The following is a 19,264-nucleotide window of genomic DNA, read 5'->3' on the forward strand; positions in this document are numbered from 1 at the left end:
GGGGAGAGGCCACAGCAGAGGGAGGCCCGCATACCACAAAAAAAAAAAAAAAAAAATTGCTGAGTCATAATGCTTTCTGGTTACTTAGGAATGAAGTGGACGGGGAGGGAGAGGAGGTGATTAGGTGTCGTGGAATATTGGTTTCTGGAAGGGAAGACACCGACAAGGACCACATTGATTGTTATTTTAAACGCACCAGAATGACTAAGTCAAGGTGTGTTGAGTATGAAAAGAAAAATGCATACTTAATAAGCATATTACCTTAGTGACCGAATTCCAGACTGTACATATCAATCAATCAGCACATTTACTGAAGGCCTACTCTGTACACACTTTGTGCTCCTTGTCATGGGACTTTTAAAAAGTTCCAATGACTTAAGGAATTGTGAAATAAACCCAGAGGATTCTAGAATGCTCTAGTTTTAGAGTAGGACAGCATTGCCTAGTCCTCTTGTTTTATAGGTGAGGACATGGTGACCTTTAGAGAATAAGTGTAGTCCACTGGTCACACAGGTTTTCAGGGACAGAAATAGGAGCAGAATTCCTGGCTTCTAATTCAGTACTCATATTAAAAATAAGAGTATAAAGTAAAAAGTCTGCAAAGCTTGCCACAAGGCAGTAGATGACGAAATACACTTGCCCAATGAAAAGTTTGGACAAGAACTGTCATTAAGATGTCAAAGGAGTGTGAGATCACTTTGGACTGGTTTCATTTTGGATAACTTTGTGAGGAGTGGGACTTGAAAAATCTTAACACTGAAAGTCTCACTGTTCACAGCAGTGCATCCATCTGCTTAGTCAACATCTCCATCGAGATGTCTAATAGGCACAGACCTCACGATTCCTTTTCTCCAATCCCATCCTGATCGTGTAGCTGCTTCAGGCTGTGCCCAGTCCATAGATGGTATCACCACCCATCCACTTTTTCTGGCAGAAACCTCGGTCATCTTTTATTTCTCTCTTGTGATCATTCACTTCCCCTCTCTGCACTCCCTTATCCAGTCCATAAACAAATTCTGTCAGCTCTACTTCCAAACTCTTCTGTGCCTCCATCACATTCTCTCCATTTCCTTGGCACACGTTTCTTGACCCAACCCTTCTTCCAGCTATCACCTGTACCCTTCCCTTATCTCCATCTCACCCACCATTGCCTCTACTTCAACCATCCCTGGGCTTGTCAACTGGATTCCTGGTTTAACTTCATCCTCTAAAGTCTTTCTGTCACTAACAGCCTGCAGAATCTGGACTAAACCTCTCCAATAGTTTCCCATCATGTTCAGAATAAAATCCACCCTCTGCAGGATTTAGCTTCTTCTCTCAAGTATGTTACCATCTCACTGGAGAGAGAAGGCATAAATGCAATTTAAGCAATACAAGGTGACCGTGACATACAAGAATATGTCAAAAGGTAGCATTTGATTAATAGCTAAATAATGAGCACTGTTCAGTAAGACTTTATGTATGCCAGGTGCTTTATATACAAGTTATTTAATCTTAACCAACAAACTGAAGGTATTATCTACAGGTGAGAAAACTGAGATATAAAGAGATTACTTTACTAGTATTATGAAATGAGTGAGGAGTTGGGCTGGAACTCCAACTTGGATCTGTTTGATGCCAAGTATAATACCTGCCTTTTCAACTCTGCATATTCTGTCTCAATGTTTCAGTGCTTTTGAAAAGTAAATACAGTGTTTTGACAGAGTTTCCTGTTCTCTCTTGATCCGAAATGCTGCTGGAATCATATCTGTTATATCAAATTATAGTCTGTTGCAATGATTCTCAAAGTGTAAGGGGACTCTTGGGGCCCTCAAATCCTTTCATTGGGGGCCTCAATGTCAAATCTCTTTTTGTAATAACACTAAGACATCATTTTCTTTTTTTCACGGTGTAGATATTTGCCCTAGTGGTGCAAAAGCAATGGAAGGTGAAACTGCTGGTGCCTGGCTACAAATCAAGCAGTGGCACCAAACTCTGACAACGGCCATGTTATTCCTCACTGACGCGCTTGCAATAGGAAAAACAGAAACAAACACCAAAAAGCCCTCAGTTTTACTTAAGAATGTCCTTGGTGAAGCAATAGCACTTATTAACGTAGTGAAATACTGACGTGTGGGTACGTGTTTTCTGGGTGATGAAGTAGAAAGTTCTCCTAAGGTGCTTCTGCTGCAAAGTGATGTACAATCCTTATCTTGAGGAATGTGCTCGTGCATGTGTTTGAGCTGAAAGATGAACTAGCCATTTTTTTCATGGAACACCGTTTTAACGTGAAAGACAGGAATAAACATGGTTTTCAGACTTGTATATATGGCAGACATTTTCTTGAAAATGAACAAAGTAAGTCTGAAATTTTCAAGCAAAACTGTCAATATTTCTTGCCGGTGATAATATTTGAGCTTTCAGAGCGAGAATTAGAACTTCAGGAAATTTGTATCTAACATCATAAGCTTAACGGCTTACCAACAGTAAAAGAATTTTCTGATGATAGATATTGGTAGTGGTATTAACAGATGTGATTTTTTGGATATTGTATGATGAAATATGCCCACATTTAGAACTCAGTAAACTAACATTTTTCAAATATCTGACACATGATGTTGTAAATCACACGTGGTAAAAGAAATTGAAAGTGTGAGATAGACCAATGGGTTTTAATGTAACCGGGTCTGAAGAGTTCATTGAGGTGGTTTCAGACTCGGAATTGCAGCCAATCTTTATAAAACTACCATTTGTTGAGTTTTAAAGTCGTATCAAAGAAGAATATCCAAAATTACACAAAAAATTACACAAAATTACACAAAAAACTGATTAAAATATTCCTCCATTTTCCAACTACATATCTGTGTATGACCCAGATTTTTCCTTATATTGTATCTAAAACAACCTATAGCAACAGCTTAAATGCAGAAGCAGAGATGAGAATCCAGCCGTCTTTAGTTAAGCTAGATATTAAAGAGATCTGCAAAAGTGTAAAACAATGCTACTTTTCTTACATTTTTTGGGTGAGGGGAATAAATATAGTTATTTCGATGAAATATGCTATTTATATTAACATGCTATGAATTTATTATTGCTATTTTACAACAATTTAATAAATACTTTAAAAGATTTTCCATTTTAATGTGGAAAGTATTAGAAGACCCAAAATTCCCAATAATTAAAAACGTGTAAATTGGTCCTGAGGCCAAAACATATCCGTTCCACTGGTCCGTATCCACAGAGGTGGTACGATAGAGGCTCGTTCAGATTTTTTCCAGTCTATTATCTCTCTGTCGTTCAGCTAGAATATATTCTGTTGATGAGTCTTCAAGTTCACTGATTCTCTGCTTTGTCATCTCTGCTCTGCTCTTGAGCCTATTCAGCATGTTTTTCATTTTGGTTATTGTATTTTTCATAATACCATAATTCCCATTTGATTTATTTCAATAACTTCTATTTATTTTCTGAGATTTTTCATTTATTTGTTTCAAGTGACTCTGTAAACGACTGCTGAAGCATTTTTTTTTTTTTTTTTTTTTTCTGGCCGCACCGCGTGGCGTGTGGAATCTTAGTTCCCTGGTCAGGGATTGAACCTGCGCCCGCTGCATTGGAAGTGTGGAGTCTTAACCACTGGAAAGCCAGGGAAGTCCCTGAAGCACTTTTATGATACCTCCTTTAAAATCCTCGTCATTAGTTCCAGTATCTGATTCATCTCCATATTGGCATTTACTGATCGTCTTTCTCTGGTTCTTACTGTGATGAGTGACTTTTTATTGTACCCTGGAGACTCCTCATCCCACACGTACACCTATTTCGGCACGCCGTCACCATGTTTAGGTTTAGCACATAGGTTCTGGTCTGCTTTTGTGGGCTTTAATTACAGTGATCCTTTAGTTTTCTGAGCCTTTGCCATGTTATTCTGGTCTAATTTGTTTTTCTGGTGTAAGGCTGCTGCTTTGCTTTGTCTTAGCAAGACTCCTGCTCAGTCTTCTCTGGTACCACCTGCAGGGGCAGAAGGTATGTCCCCAGCGTGCCTGTTCTCACTGTGTGACCTTCTGGGGGTGGAGGACAAGCCCCTGGGCCTGGTTGTGCCACTGGTTGACAGGCAGGGAGACGCTGCTTTGCTGCTTTGCTGTGGAATGGGGTCTGGGAGGTCCTGGGACTTCGCTGATGCTGCTGTAGGCAGATCAAATGGCCCCTCGGACACCAGCCAAGGAGCAGGGATTGTGAAGGTCTGCGGCTTTGCTGCTCCAGCTGTTGCAGGCAGATGAGACTGCACTGGGGCCCAGCTTTGCAGTGGGGACTGGAACAGCCCAGGGCTTCCACTGGGGGGTGGGACTGCCTGCAGGGGTCCCCGTGGTGGAGCAGTTTAGGGCTCCTCATCAGTACTTTGTTTGACTTCTCTTTTCCTTGTCCGTTGGCCACAGAAAGCAAGCTTTTTTTGCTGTGTTTTGATGTTTTGTTATCTGTGCTTTTCGGTGGTTCCAGGCTGCACGTCCTTCTGGTCCCACTGTTGGGATACGTGTGAAATGAAAAGAAAACCCAGGGAACTCACCATGTTGTCATTCCTCAAATCCTGAGGCCCCTATCCATCCACCTTTTTCTATCCAACTTTCAATTATTTTAGCATTGCCTGCTGAATGATTTCAAGTGTATTTAGAGGACAGACCAAGGAAAAGGGGGTCTACACCATCTTGTTTTGAAATCAGACATCACTGCATATGTTTTATGTAGAAAAATTTCAAAAATGGAAAAACAAAAATGAAAAAAATTATGTCAAAGTAGGTTAACTTTTGTCATAGGCTGTGATCATAAGTGTTTTATAACTTAATATTTGTTTATTTCTTAGGAATTATGTTGGAATATGAAAAAAGTGGACAACTGAAGACCAAATCCATAGATCTGCTCGATCTCCAAACCAGGTAAGCTAGCTATATAATGCAATATGTATTTCATATCCAAAATTGTGATTGGGAGACCCTGACATAGGATGGTGTGTGGATGTGAGCTGCATAAGCTACAGACAATGCATGACTAATACGATTGTTCCGGGGTATATTATTTCCTTTTTGTTTTGTTGAATTTTATTTGAGTGTCTTGCTGAATGAGGAGGAAGTGGAAAAAGGATCATCAGTCTTTCTTCTTCTTCTTCCCAAACCAACCTTCTTTAAAAAAAATAAAATAAACCTTTTGGTTTGGAAATCTGTTTTGATTCCTAACATTTGTTGGAAACCTTTCCAAGAGGCATTATTATCTTTTTAATTCTTATGAAAGTGTAACTATTTTGACAGCTGAGTTTTTCAAAGTCATCATTGTGAAACATCTCTGATTCATTTCCATTTCAAATATTCACTCTTATTCTGAAAGACTGTGTTTCTTGAAAGCTGGGACCATACCTCTGACACCCCCAGGACTCAACCTATGGTAGGTAATGAAGGTTAGTTGAATGAATGGTCTCCTAGCTCAGTGCCTTGCACAAAACTGGAGCTCAGCATATGTTTATTTATGAACAGGAGGAGGATGCTTATCAGATTTCACATTTCTGAGAAGCAGATGCTGAAACAGAAGTAGGTGGGTACAAGGTTACTGGGAAGTGACACCTGGGACAGATCAGAGGATGAGGCACGTCTGGGCAGGAGGAGACATCAACCTTGATGATGATGTAGATTTGACAGGAGTCCCTCCAGCCCGTGGGGGAGCTCGGAACAAAGCTTGCGGGTTTGAGGGCCCCCTCACGGGGCAGAAACGGCCAGGCTCTTGCGCGGCCCCCTTGCCTAGCCAGCGGCCGAGGGCTGTGGATTAGAGCAAGCCGTGGGCTCAAACACTAACATGGATCCTGAAGAAGCTGCAGCTGGAGGCCGTCAGCCAACTACCACCTCCTTCACGGCAGCTGGGCCCCGAGTCCTTTCTCGATACGCATTTGTGACATGTTTTGCAAAATGACCCTATTTTGGATGTTTTGTGGTATAGAGACATTAATATTTGTCTTGAATTAATATTATTCTGGACTAGCAAAATTTACCATAATTGCTGTAGATTATTTGAATACTGGGGAAAACTTGAATCTGTACTTTTCACACCAGTTCTCTTTCAGGGAAATAATGTTATAGCCCATAAGAAATCTAATAGTAATAATTATTATTATTCTTTGAATTTTTGTGTTTGGTTAGGTACTTTCTCTTTCCCTAAAAATATTACAAATCTAACCTTTCTGAGCCTCAGTTTCTTCATCACTAAAATAGTTGTGAAAACGCTTTGAATTAGAGGGTTGTTACAGGATTAAATGACAGAACGTATGTAAGGTGCCAAGTATAGTAGGAGTGGGCACATTTAATATATGTTCATTTAAAAGAAAAAAGAAACAGGAAAAAAATAAATGAAAAGAGCTCTTGCTCAGAACCAGTATGCACTTGGCCTTCTTAGGTAAGCAAATGAGAATCTTTGTACACCTTCCTCAGGAGAAGTCTCAGTTAATGGAAAGGCACTGGAGAGAACCCAAGCAGCTTTCATCTGTGACACAATGCTCTTCAGTGATTTCTGTGATTTTTTTTTCCCCCAGAAATCTCTTGGTAAAAATGACGGTGTTGTTGACATTTTATAAATCTTATGCTTCATAAAGCTATATATAATCCTTTATGTAATAAATGTATATGCAATTTTTGACATAGACAAAAATAACTTTTTTGTTCTTGGTGAATTTCAGTACAGATGTCAATGCCTTAGTAGAAGAGATACAGAAAGCAGAACCTCTAGTCACAGCTTCACGAGCAGACCAGGTCAAACTTTTAATACAGAGGTTACAAAATAAACTCGGACAGTACAGCAACCACAAATTCTATCTTTTTAAGGTAATGTCTGTTTTAAAGATACTGAGTAGAACTTCAGTGAATTACTTGATGTTCTATTAATCTGAGGTAAAGTACAAATCATGTTTTCTCTTTCCCTCAGTTCCTCACACATTTTTGCTAAGACTAAGTCTTAATAAATGTTCGTTGAATGAATGAATGAAATTCAAAAATTTACTTCGTAACAGGTTCAATAAAGATTTGTACTAGTAACTTTAACTCTTCTTTATAATGATAAATCTAAAGGGTAATCTAAGTTATTGAATAATTAAAAATTTTTTCCAGTTAGAGTAATATTAAGACATATTTCATGGTGTATCAATATTTCAAAATTTCTGCTTCCATGTGAACCTAACTATATTTTAGCAAATTATTTATTGATATGGATTGCATAATAATTTTAATTTAATGAAAATATGCTTATTTTCCTCTATTATTTTGGTGACTAAATTAAAACAAATGTAGTCATTTATTCAAGAACAGCTTTTATTTTTTCTTTATTATTTAACAAAATTTAATGATTTATTCTAGAATTGCTTTATATTACACTGACTTTATTTTTTATGACTTAAGTAGACTTATTATTAAATACTCAGCTTATTTTGTCTGATGCAAAATATTCAGGCAATCTTCTGTATTCATCAGTTCCATTTACGAGAGGATGGTTATTCTTGTAATAGTTCTTTGTCCAGCAGGTGGCACTATTTAACTTCAAATATGAGCTCTATAACGCATGACCTTGTAATTTATCCTCCAAAGGGAACATTTTTGATAGTGAAAGAGGACACTATTAATAGTTACACTCTGGCAGTAGACGTAACTGGGACCGTCCCAGTCTAGCCAATCACTCTGTCTATAAACAGATGATCCAATTTAAGTATATTCATTCAATAAATATTAAGCGTCCACTATGTGCTAGACGATGTAGGGATGGAAAGATAAAAACACGATGTATCCTGACTCTGAAGGAGCTTTAAGATTCAAAAAGTAATGATACATTGTAAATCTCTATTTGAAACATATTTAGTTTATTTCCTATATACACTGTTTATGCATATATACAAAGCCATGTGCAATATGTGAAAGAAAATATAAATTAGTGCTATTTGGTATTTTATAGCCATAATCTATCTAAAGGTAAATTGATGGAAAACACAGATACTATTATGTTTCTGTAATTAGTTGTAACCACCAAATGTGTTATTGGTCTTAATAATAGAAGGTCCAATGTATTTTTCTCATTTGTTCAGATATTTGATATTGTCCATTTATTATGTATAATGAAGACACATTTGAGTGTCTTCATTGGTTTGCAGTTAAAATGAATGAACTGAAAAGTTTTGTTTGAGTTTAAAATAAGTGGTGTTTTCTTTCATTGAAGGTTCTCAGAGCACATATACTGCCATTGACTAACGTTGCACTTAATAAATCAGGCTCATGGTAAGGTTCTCCGTTTATTTAAAACAGTTTATTAGACTTTATTTTTTAGAGCAGTTGTAGGTTCACAGCAAAACTGAGCAGAAGGTACAGAGGTTTCCTGTAAAGCGTCTGCCTTGCGCCCCTGCACACAGCCTCCCTCGCCATTGGCGTCCCCCACCGAGACCTGCATCTGTTACAGTTGTAGCCGATATTGATAGCGACACATCATTATCACGAGAAGTTCATAGTTTACATTAGGGTTGACTCTTGGTTTTGTACACATTCTACAGGTTGGCAAATGTATAATGACATATATCCACTGTTGTGGGATCACACAGAGCAGTTTCACTGCCCTGAAATCCTCTGTGCTCTGGTTCTTTATTTCTATGTGTAAGTCTGTGTCTATTTCTATTCTTTACTTCTAATTTTTAATAATCAAGGGATAAAAGTTTTAAAATAAAAGTATACATGTAAGGAATACAACATGATGATTTGATATACATATACATAGTGAAATGATAACTACAATCAAGTTAATTAACATCTCATCTCCACAGTTACCATCTTTTGTGTGTGTGATGAGAGCACCTGAAATCTATTCTCTCAGCATATTTCCGGCATTCAATACAGTATTATTAACTGTAGTCATCATGCCTGTACGTTAGATCTCTAGGCTTATTCATTCTACGTAACTGCAACTTTGTACCCTTTGACTAATGCCTTCCCATTTCCCCTCCCCGGTCCCTGGTAACTACTATTGTCCTCTCTGTTTCTGTGAGTTCAACTTTGTGGTTGTTGTTGTTTAGATTGCACATATAAGTGAGATCATATGGTATTTGTCCTTCTGTGTCTGGCTTATTTCACTTAGCATCATGTCCTACAGATTCATCCATGCAGTAGCAAATGGCAGGATGTCCTTCTTTCTCATGGCCGAATAATATTTCATTGTGAACATATATATGCACCACATTTTCTTCACCTATTCATCCTTTGACAGACATTCAGGTTATTTCCATATCTCGGCTATAGTGAACAATGCTGCAGTGAATATAGGAGTGCAGGTATCGCTACGAGATCCTGATTTCGTTTCCTTTGGATATATACCCAGAAATGAGATTGCTGGATCATATGGTAGTTCTATTTTTAATTTTTTTTGGTAACCACCATACTCTGTTCCATGATGACCATACCAATTTACATTCCCCAAGAAGCTAGGAGGAAAATGCCTAGAAGAGAACCACAGATATACTGCCTTGTCAGCCTTCCTGTTTAGTTGGATATAGATCAGAATTTGTTTCACCTTTTATCATAACCACGTGACATTAAGAGTGGCTTTTCAATTTCGTGCATTTTTTTCTGTGCTTGGGAAATATTTTTCCTAATGGAGTATTTAAGGAATACCTAAGATACTCTTAATTTAAGCTATTAGAGGTCAGTATATTGATACTAACGATTCCTATAGTAGAATAGTCACGTTAAAGGATTGTAAAATATTAAAGAAATATTTATTGAACACTTAGTGTGTCAGTCATGTTCCAGGGCCTAGGGATGATGGTGGTAAACCAGACAGGTAGAAGAACTAGCATGTATGAGAGAAACAATACAGTTCTTCAGAGACTAGTGGGAAGGGGAATGTGGCTGATCAGGGTGTGCTTTCGGGAGAAGTTGAGGTCCCAGGCGTAGCCAGGACTGCTGGCCTTGCGGACCACGATCCAAGTTTGAATTTTCCTCTAGATCACTGGGAAGCCATCCGAGGAAGGTTAAACAAAATAAATCCAATTTTGGTGAGGGAAATAGATTTGTAAGGGACATGTGTGAGTCAAGCCCTATTAGAAGGTGGTTTTATTTGTTTGGGCAAGAGATAGAGACAATGGAGCTAGTGAGAAGTGGCCATACCAGGGATGTATTCTGAGACTGGGCTGATAGGATTTACTGATAGATTGTGTGTGGGCTGTGAGGGAAAGCGAGGCATCAAAGGTGATGCTAAGACTTCATGGTCTGAGCAACGGGAAGAATGATGTTATTTGTTGAGATATATTAGAGTTTCAGAAAATGTTACTGATTATTAACATTATTTAATGATATAACTATTTATATTGTAAGAATGATTATTGGAAGCATTACTCTTTATTTTATCTAGTAACTCCTTTTTGGGTTTGGGTTAAAATTGGCAAGTTTCCAGGTCAAAGGTTAGATATTGTTCCCAATTTGTTTGTTCTGCCTTGACAACTTCCATTGTAAAAAGCAAGGTAAATGGGGTTATAACTTTGCTGGCAAAAACAACGAGGTCTTTATTAACACATTGCTAGTTTCACCTTGTGATGTATTTATATGGCTTGTGTTAGCTTTATCACAGGAAGCTATGATCGGACATGCAAACTCTGGGACACTGCCTCTGGAGAGGAACTTCACACCCTGGAGGGTCACAGGAATGTGGTTTATGCCATAGCATTCAACAATCCTTATGGGTAAAAAGACATTCACTTGTTCACTTATTCCTTATTAATCCATTCATTCTTCTATTCATGTCTCCCTCTATCTAATGGGGAAGGAAAAGAGGAAGACAAAGAACTAAAAGTTACTGAGTGCCTGACATGTGCTTTGGAAACCTTTTAAATACCTTCTTCAGTGCTTAAAGGAGCTTTGGGATAGGTATTACTGGTTTCATATAACATACATAAAGTTCAAATACCCTTCCCAGGTTCACACAGTAGTAAAGAGGTGAGCGAGAGTTCAAGCTTTTGCAGGGCTGACTCTCTGCCCTTGGGAGTTCTCTGACAGGAAGTTCCTGCTGATGTTTATAGCACTGGGCTGAACGTATAAACTGATACTATTCAAAAATTAGAACTCTATTTTGTTATAGAGTTCACTGAAATAGATATAAGATTGCTTGTTATTTTATTTTATTTTTAAAAAATTTTTATTCTATATTGGAGTATAGTTGATTTACTGGATAGGTTATTATTTTAAAAGTGAAATAAACTTCTGAGTAGATAGAGATCCATGTATTAGTATCTTTTTTCTTAATTCAGTGTATCAAATACTGTGGTTGAATTTGTTTTCAAATTCCATATATATTCTTTTTAAATCTTAGTGACAAAATTGCCACTGGGTCCTTTGATAAGACTTGTAAACTATGGAGTGTAGAAACCGGAAACTGTTACCATACCTTTAGGGGTCATACAGCAGAAATAGTGAGTATATTTATTTTATTATATTTTTATGTTGTCATTCTTTTTGTTTTTGTTTTGTTTTACTTTCCTCTGTTTTCAGTAGAACTTATTTTTTAGAGCAGTTTTAGGCTGACAGGAAAATTGAGTAAAAAGTACAAAGATTTCTCGCCTTTCCCCTCCGCTGCATGCTGCATTATCAGCATTCCCATCAGGGTGGTACGTATATTACAACTGACGAACTTACACTGGCACATCACATCATTGTTATTTCTTTTTAGAATTCCATTGTAAAAGTAGTGGCTATACCTTTATAATTAATTTTAAAGTCTATCTGATATTTTCAGTTTCTATATATCATGTATGATGGCACTGATATAATTTATAAACTACTCTAGTCTTAATATCTTGACGATGCTGTAAAAGACCCACATCCTGCTTTGACTAAGTAGACAAATAATGGGATAAGTATATGAATACAATATCCAACCTGACTTTTTCTTTTTCACTGGCTTGTGTTTAGAAGACTGACTTGATGGGGGTTGACAAAGTTCTTAAAATAGCTTTTAAAATAAGTTTTTTATATCATGTAAGATATCTAAGCTGATTGTTTTCTGGATATAATTAGAACTCAAATTTGCATAAATCGTTTGATACTCTAAATGGCTTTCACTATTGGGAAGCCCTTGTCCTTGGCCAATTCTGTGTTACATCTTATAACAATTAGAGAGATAATTGGCACCCTATGGAACAAGTGATAGCTTTTAAAAATAAACAGTCTCCTTATTTTAGGAATAAAAATTTATTTATATTCATCCTTCGAATTCATTGTATGTTCATCCAGCAAGAGCTCACGCTATGTTCAAGGTACTTTGCTGAACACTGGGGATACTGCAGTTAGAAATTGTAACTGACCCTTTAGTGGCACTCAACATGCCTGAAGCACTGTCCTAAGCCCTTTACATGTATTAGCTTAGTGGTCCCTCATAACAGCCGTAAGGGGTAGATATTTCCCCATTTTACAGTTAAGGATGCTGAGGCATAGAGAGCTTAAGTAATTTGTCCAGGGTCCTAAGAAAGACAGAACCCTCATTCCCATAGTGTGGCCATGTTTTCATACTCCCTTGGGATTTTGAAAAGGTTTCTTTATTTTTAGTTCCTAGGAAGACATTTGTATTTTTCGTAGTCAACAACATCAATCCAATGAATATTTACTAAGTATTGACTGTGTGAAGCCCTGGCCTATGTGTGTGGGGTACCAAGCAGAATCAGATGTAGTTCTTGGTCCCGCAGGGATTTTGCAGTTTTGTAGAGGGAGTAGAGGTGTCCATGGCTAAGTTTAAAGATGTGTTGTAGGTGGGCTAGAAGTTGGCGGGGAGTTCAGTGAGGGCACAGAAGGAGTGGCCAAGCCTCCGTGGCCAGGACTGGCATTCAGGAAAGACTCTGCAGAGAGGTGGCAGGTGCGTTCCAGACAGAGGGGGCTGCAGCAGCAAAGGCCCAGAGGAGGTGTGTAATCGTGGTTTGTGCTTAGCACTCAAGTGGCTCTGAGTGTCCAGAGCAGCGCTTCCCAGCCTTCCCCGCACAGAAGGTGCTCTCCGGAGATGCAAACACTGGGAAGAGCTGCTCCCACAGTTAGAGGTGACTGGCGGGGATCTCTGGTGCTGCCCAGCTGTCTGGGCTCAATGTGCCAGTGCCCGGCACACCTGTAACCCTGCAAAGCCACATCCCAGCCTTTGTGTGATTGAAGTGAGGGAGGCAGGGGAGGCCTTATTGTAGATTTCTAAAGGGTCTTAAATGCTATGCTAAGGAATTGGGACTTCATCCTGGAGATATTGTCATACTGTTGAGACTTTTCAGCTGGGAAGGGGCATGGTCAGCTTTGCATTTTGGGAAGATCATTCTTTTGCCATTGTGAAGGAGAAATGGGCAGCGGATAATATCAGAAGTATGGGCCAGTGGGGATCTTGTAACCACCCAAGCAAAGATGGCAGAGCCCTGTTGTGAGGCTGGTGAGGAGAATGTGAGAGAGGTTAGGGGTGGAAGGAGCAGGACTGGGTTACCAAGTAGACATGAGGCATGAAGGAAACAAAGTGCTCACGGTGATTCCCTGATTTCAGACCCGGGCAACTGGCAGCGCCATTCACCAGGCCCGTACATAAGAGAGAAGCAGGAGTCTTTGTGTGGTTTGCGTGTCTTAGACAGAGTGACTAAGGTCTCCCTGTGTGGTGGCCCAACAGAGGCATCCATTTGGCAGTTGGCTCTTTGGGGCGGAACCGAGCAGTGAGCTCTGGGTAAAAGACGTGGATGTGTGAGTCACCGGCATCTGGGTGGCAGTAGAAACCACTGAACAATTGAAATTTCCCAAAGGGAAAGGTAGATTATAGGGAGAAAGCTGGTGGGATCTTGGGAAGATGGAGAAGAGAAAATTTTAAAAGATACAGTAAAAGAGACAAGAAGTTAGAGAAGAAAAGCAGAGCACTGTCAAAGCAGTCAAGAAGGAAGAAAATATCGAGAACCTCAGGGATGTTAAGTAAGATGACCAAGACCAACCAAGCCTCTGAACTGGACATTTATCTAGAGTGGTTCCAGTAGAGGTGAAGAGTGGAAGATGGGCAGTGAGTGACGGTAGACTATTTTTCCAAGGAATTTGGTTGTAAAAGGAAATAAGGGTGGTTAAAAAATGGATATGTAGAGTCAAGGGAGGATTTGTTTTCATGTGGGAAGAGCTCAAGCATACTTATAGGCCACTGGAAAGGATCTAGCTCCGTCTAGAGGGAAGGAAAAGTTGGTGGGCTCATCTCACCTAGGTGTACAGGGAACATAGTGTCTTAAAATGGCAAAGTGATCCCTCTGAATCTGAGACTGGAGGAAAGGAAAGTGAGGGCCAGGGGAGGAAGTTCTCAACGGATAGGTAAGTTTTTTCAGGGAAGTATTAGGAGGCCAAGTTATCTGCTGAGGAGGAATGAAGATGGGAGTGGAGGCAAAAATGGGCAATGGGAGAATATATTGAATCAGAGGCGTGTTGGACAAAATAAGAAAAGCTACTGAGGCCACAGCTGAGGACGGAAGACATGAATGAGTATCACTAGTATCTGCTATACTGTTTTCTTCAACTGTCTTGGTTGAGGGTAGGGCAGGCAAATGAGTGGATAAAATCCCAGATTGATACAAGTTTTTAGGAGTTATATGAAGGGTGCAGGTGCAAAGACAGGGACTAGGAGTTTGAGGGATGCTGGCAGGAGTGATGCTTCCAGGTGTCATTTGAATGGGGGATAATGGACCAGGAGAAAAGAGAGGAGTTTACATGAAATGGAAGGTATCCTATGGGGAGGTTGGAGGGGAGGCTTGGTAAGGAAGAGAGAAAGTGGAAGTATTGGGAAATTGTAACTAGAGACTGGTGTATTGGCAGTGAATCTTCTAGAGGAGGTGACATCAAGGTAAGGGTGTTGCCATGGGCGTGATTATGAAAAGGAGTCCAGGATCGTGGGTCTGGGGATATTGGGTGGATGGTGCACACGAAGGCCACCTGGGACTCGGAACTGAGAATGAGAGCCAATAGCCAAAGTCCTAGGCAAGTGAGGGGGCGTGATTGATAGGTTGCTGAACACATCAACAAGGAGGATGGGAGCTAGAGGGACTTCCCTGGTGGTCCAGCAGCTAAGACTCCACACTTCCACTGCAGGGGGCACAGGTTCGATCCCTGGTCGGGGAACTAAGATCCCACATGCCCCGCGACCTGGCCGAAACAAAAAAAAAAGTTGGGAGCCAGATAGCATGAATCTCAAAGGAGATGGGCTTTGCTCTTGTTCTTGTTCTCCTATGGTCTGGAAGTGATTAAGGGGAGCCATTCCCTCTCCAGGCCTGAGCTGGGTGATGTGGGAGAACAGCAGCCTCTTCTCAAGAGGAGAATGCTTCAGGATCAACCTGCAGATAAACGGCTACTCATATCTGGTATTTTGCTGCGTGTCTGTACAAAGAATTAGGCTGAATCTGCTGAGAGAGTTACATCTCCAAGCTTTTCTATATTAGAATTAACAATGTAAAATTCTATCTTTCTAAAATCTCTCTCATTTCATGTAATTCAGGTGTGTTTATCGTTTAATCCTCAAAGCACATTGGTGGCTACTGGAAGTATGGACACAACGGCCAAACTGTGGAACATTCAGAATGGAGAGGAAGTGTTCACTCTCACAGTATGTTACTAATGTTAATAACATCAAGAGTTTTACATTTTCATTAGCTATTCCTTTGGGTAAGCCTTTTACTTGTGGTTTTTTTTTAAATAAATAAATTAATTAATTATTTTTTATTTTTGGCTGCGTTGGGTCTTCGTTGCTGTGCGCGGGCTTTCTCTAGTTGTGGCGAGCGGGTGCCACTCTTCGTTGCGGTGCGCGGGCTTCTCATTGTGGTGGCTTCTCTTGTTGCGGAGCACGGGCTCTAGGCGCGCGGGCTTCAGTAGTTGTGGCACGCGGGCTTCAGTAGTTGTGGCTCGCAGGCTTAGTTGCTCCGCGGCATGTGGGATCTTCCCAGACCAGGGATCAAACCCATGTCCCCTGCATTGGCAGGCAGATTCTTAACCACTGCGCCACCAGGGAAGTCCCTTGTGTTTGTTTTTATTTGTATTTTTATTACAAAATGAACTCTAAGTTAGAAGATGTTTTTGAGTGATTGCTTTTCAGACTGTAGTGAAAGAGCGTTTCAGCTGGTTTGCTGACTATTCCCAAAGACTTAAATGGACATGCTGGGGAAGCCAGATGGGCTTTTTATTTTGACTAACTTCGGTCTGTAAGCCGTACCAACTATTGCTTAAAACCTATGGTCACCTACCTGGCTAAAAGCAAAGGAGATGGAGGCTGGCACCTTTTGGAAGAGGCAGAAGTGGAGGAACCTGCCAGAAGATTTCTTAAAGAAACTCCCTTCTTTTCTAACCTCCAGTCTTAGAAGCCTCTGGTATTACAAAGTCTGAAGTATAAGGGGCAAGTGGCAGGAAGTGACAAGGCCAAAGGGCACTGCCCGCAGAGTGGATGCTGGTGGTGTGTCTCGTCAGGGGCCCCTGTCTGTCGCCACCACATGTCCGTCCAGAACCATCCTATGACTGCTACCCTCCACTTCTTCCCGCCTCAGCGGAAACTACCAAGCAAAAAAGCGTGATGCTCTGTGGCAATCAGTGGGGACAATTAGATGGGAAATCACATTATCTTATTCTTTCAAATTATAAATGGATTTAAAAAATAGGATCCATTTTCTAGGAGAACTTTTTCTAGAAGTTCTCCTTCTAGAAAAAGTTGAAATGGACTAGAAAAAAAAGAGGAAAATCAGTGTTTTTAACTAACACCAAGAGTTTTTCTTTCTTAAGTCAGAGAGCCTCGTTTTATTCATGTAAGTATAGTTTTCCTGATCTTCATACTCATCACTTCTGTGGGTCACGCTTCTTCACTGCCTCTTCTTTCAGATAAATGCCTAAGAGCGTTGGAAGGTGCGTGTCCTGCTCTACACGTGTCCTTTATTAAAATTAAATGGAGCTGAACATTAAAATTCTGAGCACCTAAGTGTATTTCAGCTTGTTTGCAGTCTCTCCCTATCCAGCCAGCCACTGATCTCTCTTCTCCCTATAGAGCTTTGCCTTTTTTAGCATTTTCGTTTAGACTATTATGTTATACACTTGTAGAAATTGTTTCATCTACAGGTATGCATGATGATATCTGCTCTTTTTCTAGGGACACTCAGCTGAAATCATCTCTTTGTCCTTTAACACCTCAGGAAACAGAATCATCACGGGGTCTTTCGATCATACAGTTACAGTGTGGGATGCTGATACTGGAAGGTATTCTTGATTTTTAAGAATTTTTTTAAGCCACATCTGAAGATTAAGAAGATAGTCTTTGTTATTTATCAGCTTAATGTTAAATCTATTAACTTTACCTTGGATTCCATAGGAATAGGACACATTGAAAGCAAATTAATTCATTCTTTAATGATATTTCTGATCCACCAAAAATATACGCTTTCTTGGAATTCTGAGGAAATAATGCCAAACAGTAACATAAAAGGAGAATGTTAACAATAGCCTGGTTACACAGCTATTATTTATTCCATGTACTGTGTAATCACATTTCAATGGCTTGTCATTATGGTAGGCCTGTATATCATGAATAAATAAAATCATGGCTAATGATCCAAATTTAATTTTGTCCAAGAACTTCAATTTCCTTCCTAATTATTTTTGGTTCTAGTTGCTAAGAAGTTAACTAAATTAGCCTATTTTTGTTGGAAAACTCCACTCTTGGACTTGTCTGTATTTTGATAGAGGGACCAATTATCAGGGGTACCGATCAACATGGTTGCAACAAGAAATGAGAGAGAAGGAAGTGTTCTCAGACGACTGATGGGTAGTTTCTGAACAACCAAGGGGTCCACCTATCTGGTGTAAAAATAGTTCTAGAATTTCAGATTACCTTTATTATTTTTTATCCATGCCTTTCTGAAGTGTTGTCTTAAGTAATGTTGTGATCTTGGGTTGTTTAAAATTTAAGTATATTTTTTGCTGAAATGAAATTAGTAGCCTAGTAGACTCTTTGGAGCTACAGTTAAGCCATCTTTGATTGGTCATCATAGATATTATTTTGTGAAAAGTAAAATTCAGACTCTTACACCAGTGGCTGGAGATCATTCTTTGTACACGTTCCTGATTAAGGAATCTTTCACCAGTCTGAACCATTTCCATTTTGTAGGAAGGTGTATACCTTAATTGGGCATTGTGCTGAGATCAGCAGTGCCTTATTCAACTGGGATTGCTCTCTGATATTAACTGGCTCTATGGACAAAACCTGCATGGTGAGCTCAAGAAATAGCTTTGCTTTATAATTCTTATGTCTGTACTTTATACTGTGTCAGGTATTCATTGCAACATTAACAAATTTTAAAGGTGCTATAAAATTAAGATATTAATTTATCAACAGTTGGTAATTTTTAAATTTCAAGTTTCTGATCCTCCAAGTTTGAAGGAATTGTGATGTAAAATAGTTTTAGTTGATTTAAATGTGTTAAAGATCTTATTTTTTTAAAAGGCGCGTTATTTTTGTTTAATGCCCCTCTATTACTCTATTAAACTTCGATTAGAGTGAACTTCACGAAGTCTCAACACAGTGCCTCCCTGCCTTTACGTTTCTGTTGCTAAGAGCTTATGTTCTAGAATTATTATTAGATATATAGGTTATATACCAAATGTATTATAATCTTAATGTGCTTTTCATTTTCTAGCATCGTAGTTTTAGATCAGGCTCTTTACCATTTGATGCCCTTTGCATGAAAAGAGGATGCTTCCATTCCAATCAGTGAAGCGTGCACTTTGAGGTTTTTTTCCTAATGTAGTGGCAGATTTGCGCTACCCGTTCTAAATGTCTGTCTTTGGTCTTCTCTGTGTCCAAAGTGTGCCTTGTTAGATGGTTGGCTGTGGTCTCCGGTCGTGAATCAAGGTAAAATGAACAAACGTGTGAAAATTAGACACATGATTTTGGCACAGTTGTTTAGCCAGCCATACACATGTCGTAAAGGCTACTTCTGGCCGTCTCTGCACTTTAGACAGGAAGTCATAGTCTGCGCCATCTTCTTCTTTTTTTAAAAAATTGCAGCTGTGGGATGCTACAAATGGAAAACGTGTGGCAACGTTAACAGGCCATGATGATGAAATACTAGACAGCTGTTTTGATTACACTGGAAAGCTTATTGCAACTGCTTCGGCTGATGGTAGGTAATCTGTTGGTACATTTAATTGATGGAGAGGTTTATGTTTTGTTCGATAAACACGTGTGATTCTACACTATAGGTCATCTCCCTGGTGACCAGCTATGA

The 19,264-nt window shown here is 39.4% G+C and overlaps 1 protein-coding gene across 6 annotated transcripts in view; it reads left to right on the plus strand.

The window, feature by feature from the left end:
- DAW1 (dynein assembly factor with WD repeats 1) overlaps nucleotides 1–19,264 on the plus strand; it is a 43,464-nt gene that overhangs the window by 623 nt on the left and 23,577 nt on the right. For 3 of the 6 annotated variants that reach the window (XM_024124730.1, XM_024124729.2, XM_024124731.3), the window contains exons 2-10: nucleotides 4,829–4,901; nucleotides 6,683–6,827; nucleotides 8,206–8,264; nucleotides 10,589–10,711; nucleotides 11,338–11,437; nucleotides 15,499–15,606; nucleotides 17,131–17,237; nucleotides 18,145–18,247; nucleotides 19,045–19,159. In XM_024124730.1, coding sequence (XP_023980498.1) covers nucleotides 4,829–4,901; nucleotides 6,683–6,827; nucleotides 8,206–8,264; nucleotides 10,589–10,711; nucleotides 11,338–11,437; nucleotides 15,499–15,606; nucleotides 17,131–17,237; nucleotides 18,145–18,247; nucleotides 19,045–19,159 — 933 coding nt within the window. Of the gene's footprint in view, nucleotides 1–4,828; nucleotides 4,902–5,346; nucleotides 5,404–6,682; nucleotides 6,828–8,205; nucleotides 8,265–10,588; nucleotides 10,712–11,337; nucleotides 11,438–15,498; nucleotides 15,607–17,130; nucleotides 17,238–18,144; nucleotides 18,248–19,044; nucleotides 19,160–19,264 lie in introns of all 6 variants that reach the window. The other 3 variants (XM_028482348.2, XM_028482351.2, XM_028482361.2) reach the window with 2 other exon arrangements.

This window comes from Physeter macrocephalus, chromosome 2, assembly GCF_002837175.3.
Source record: "Physeter macrocephalus isolate SW-GA chromosome 2, ASM283717v5, whole genome shotgun sequence".
Lineage (NCBI taxonomy): Eukaryota > Metazoa > Chordata > Mammalia > Artiodactyla > Physeteridae > Physeter > Physeter macrocephalus.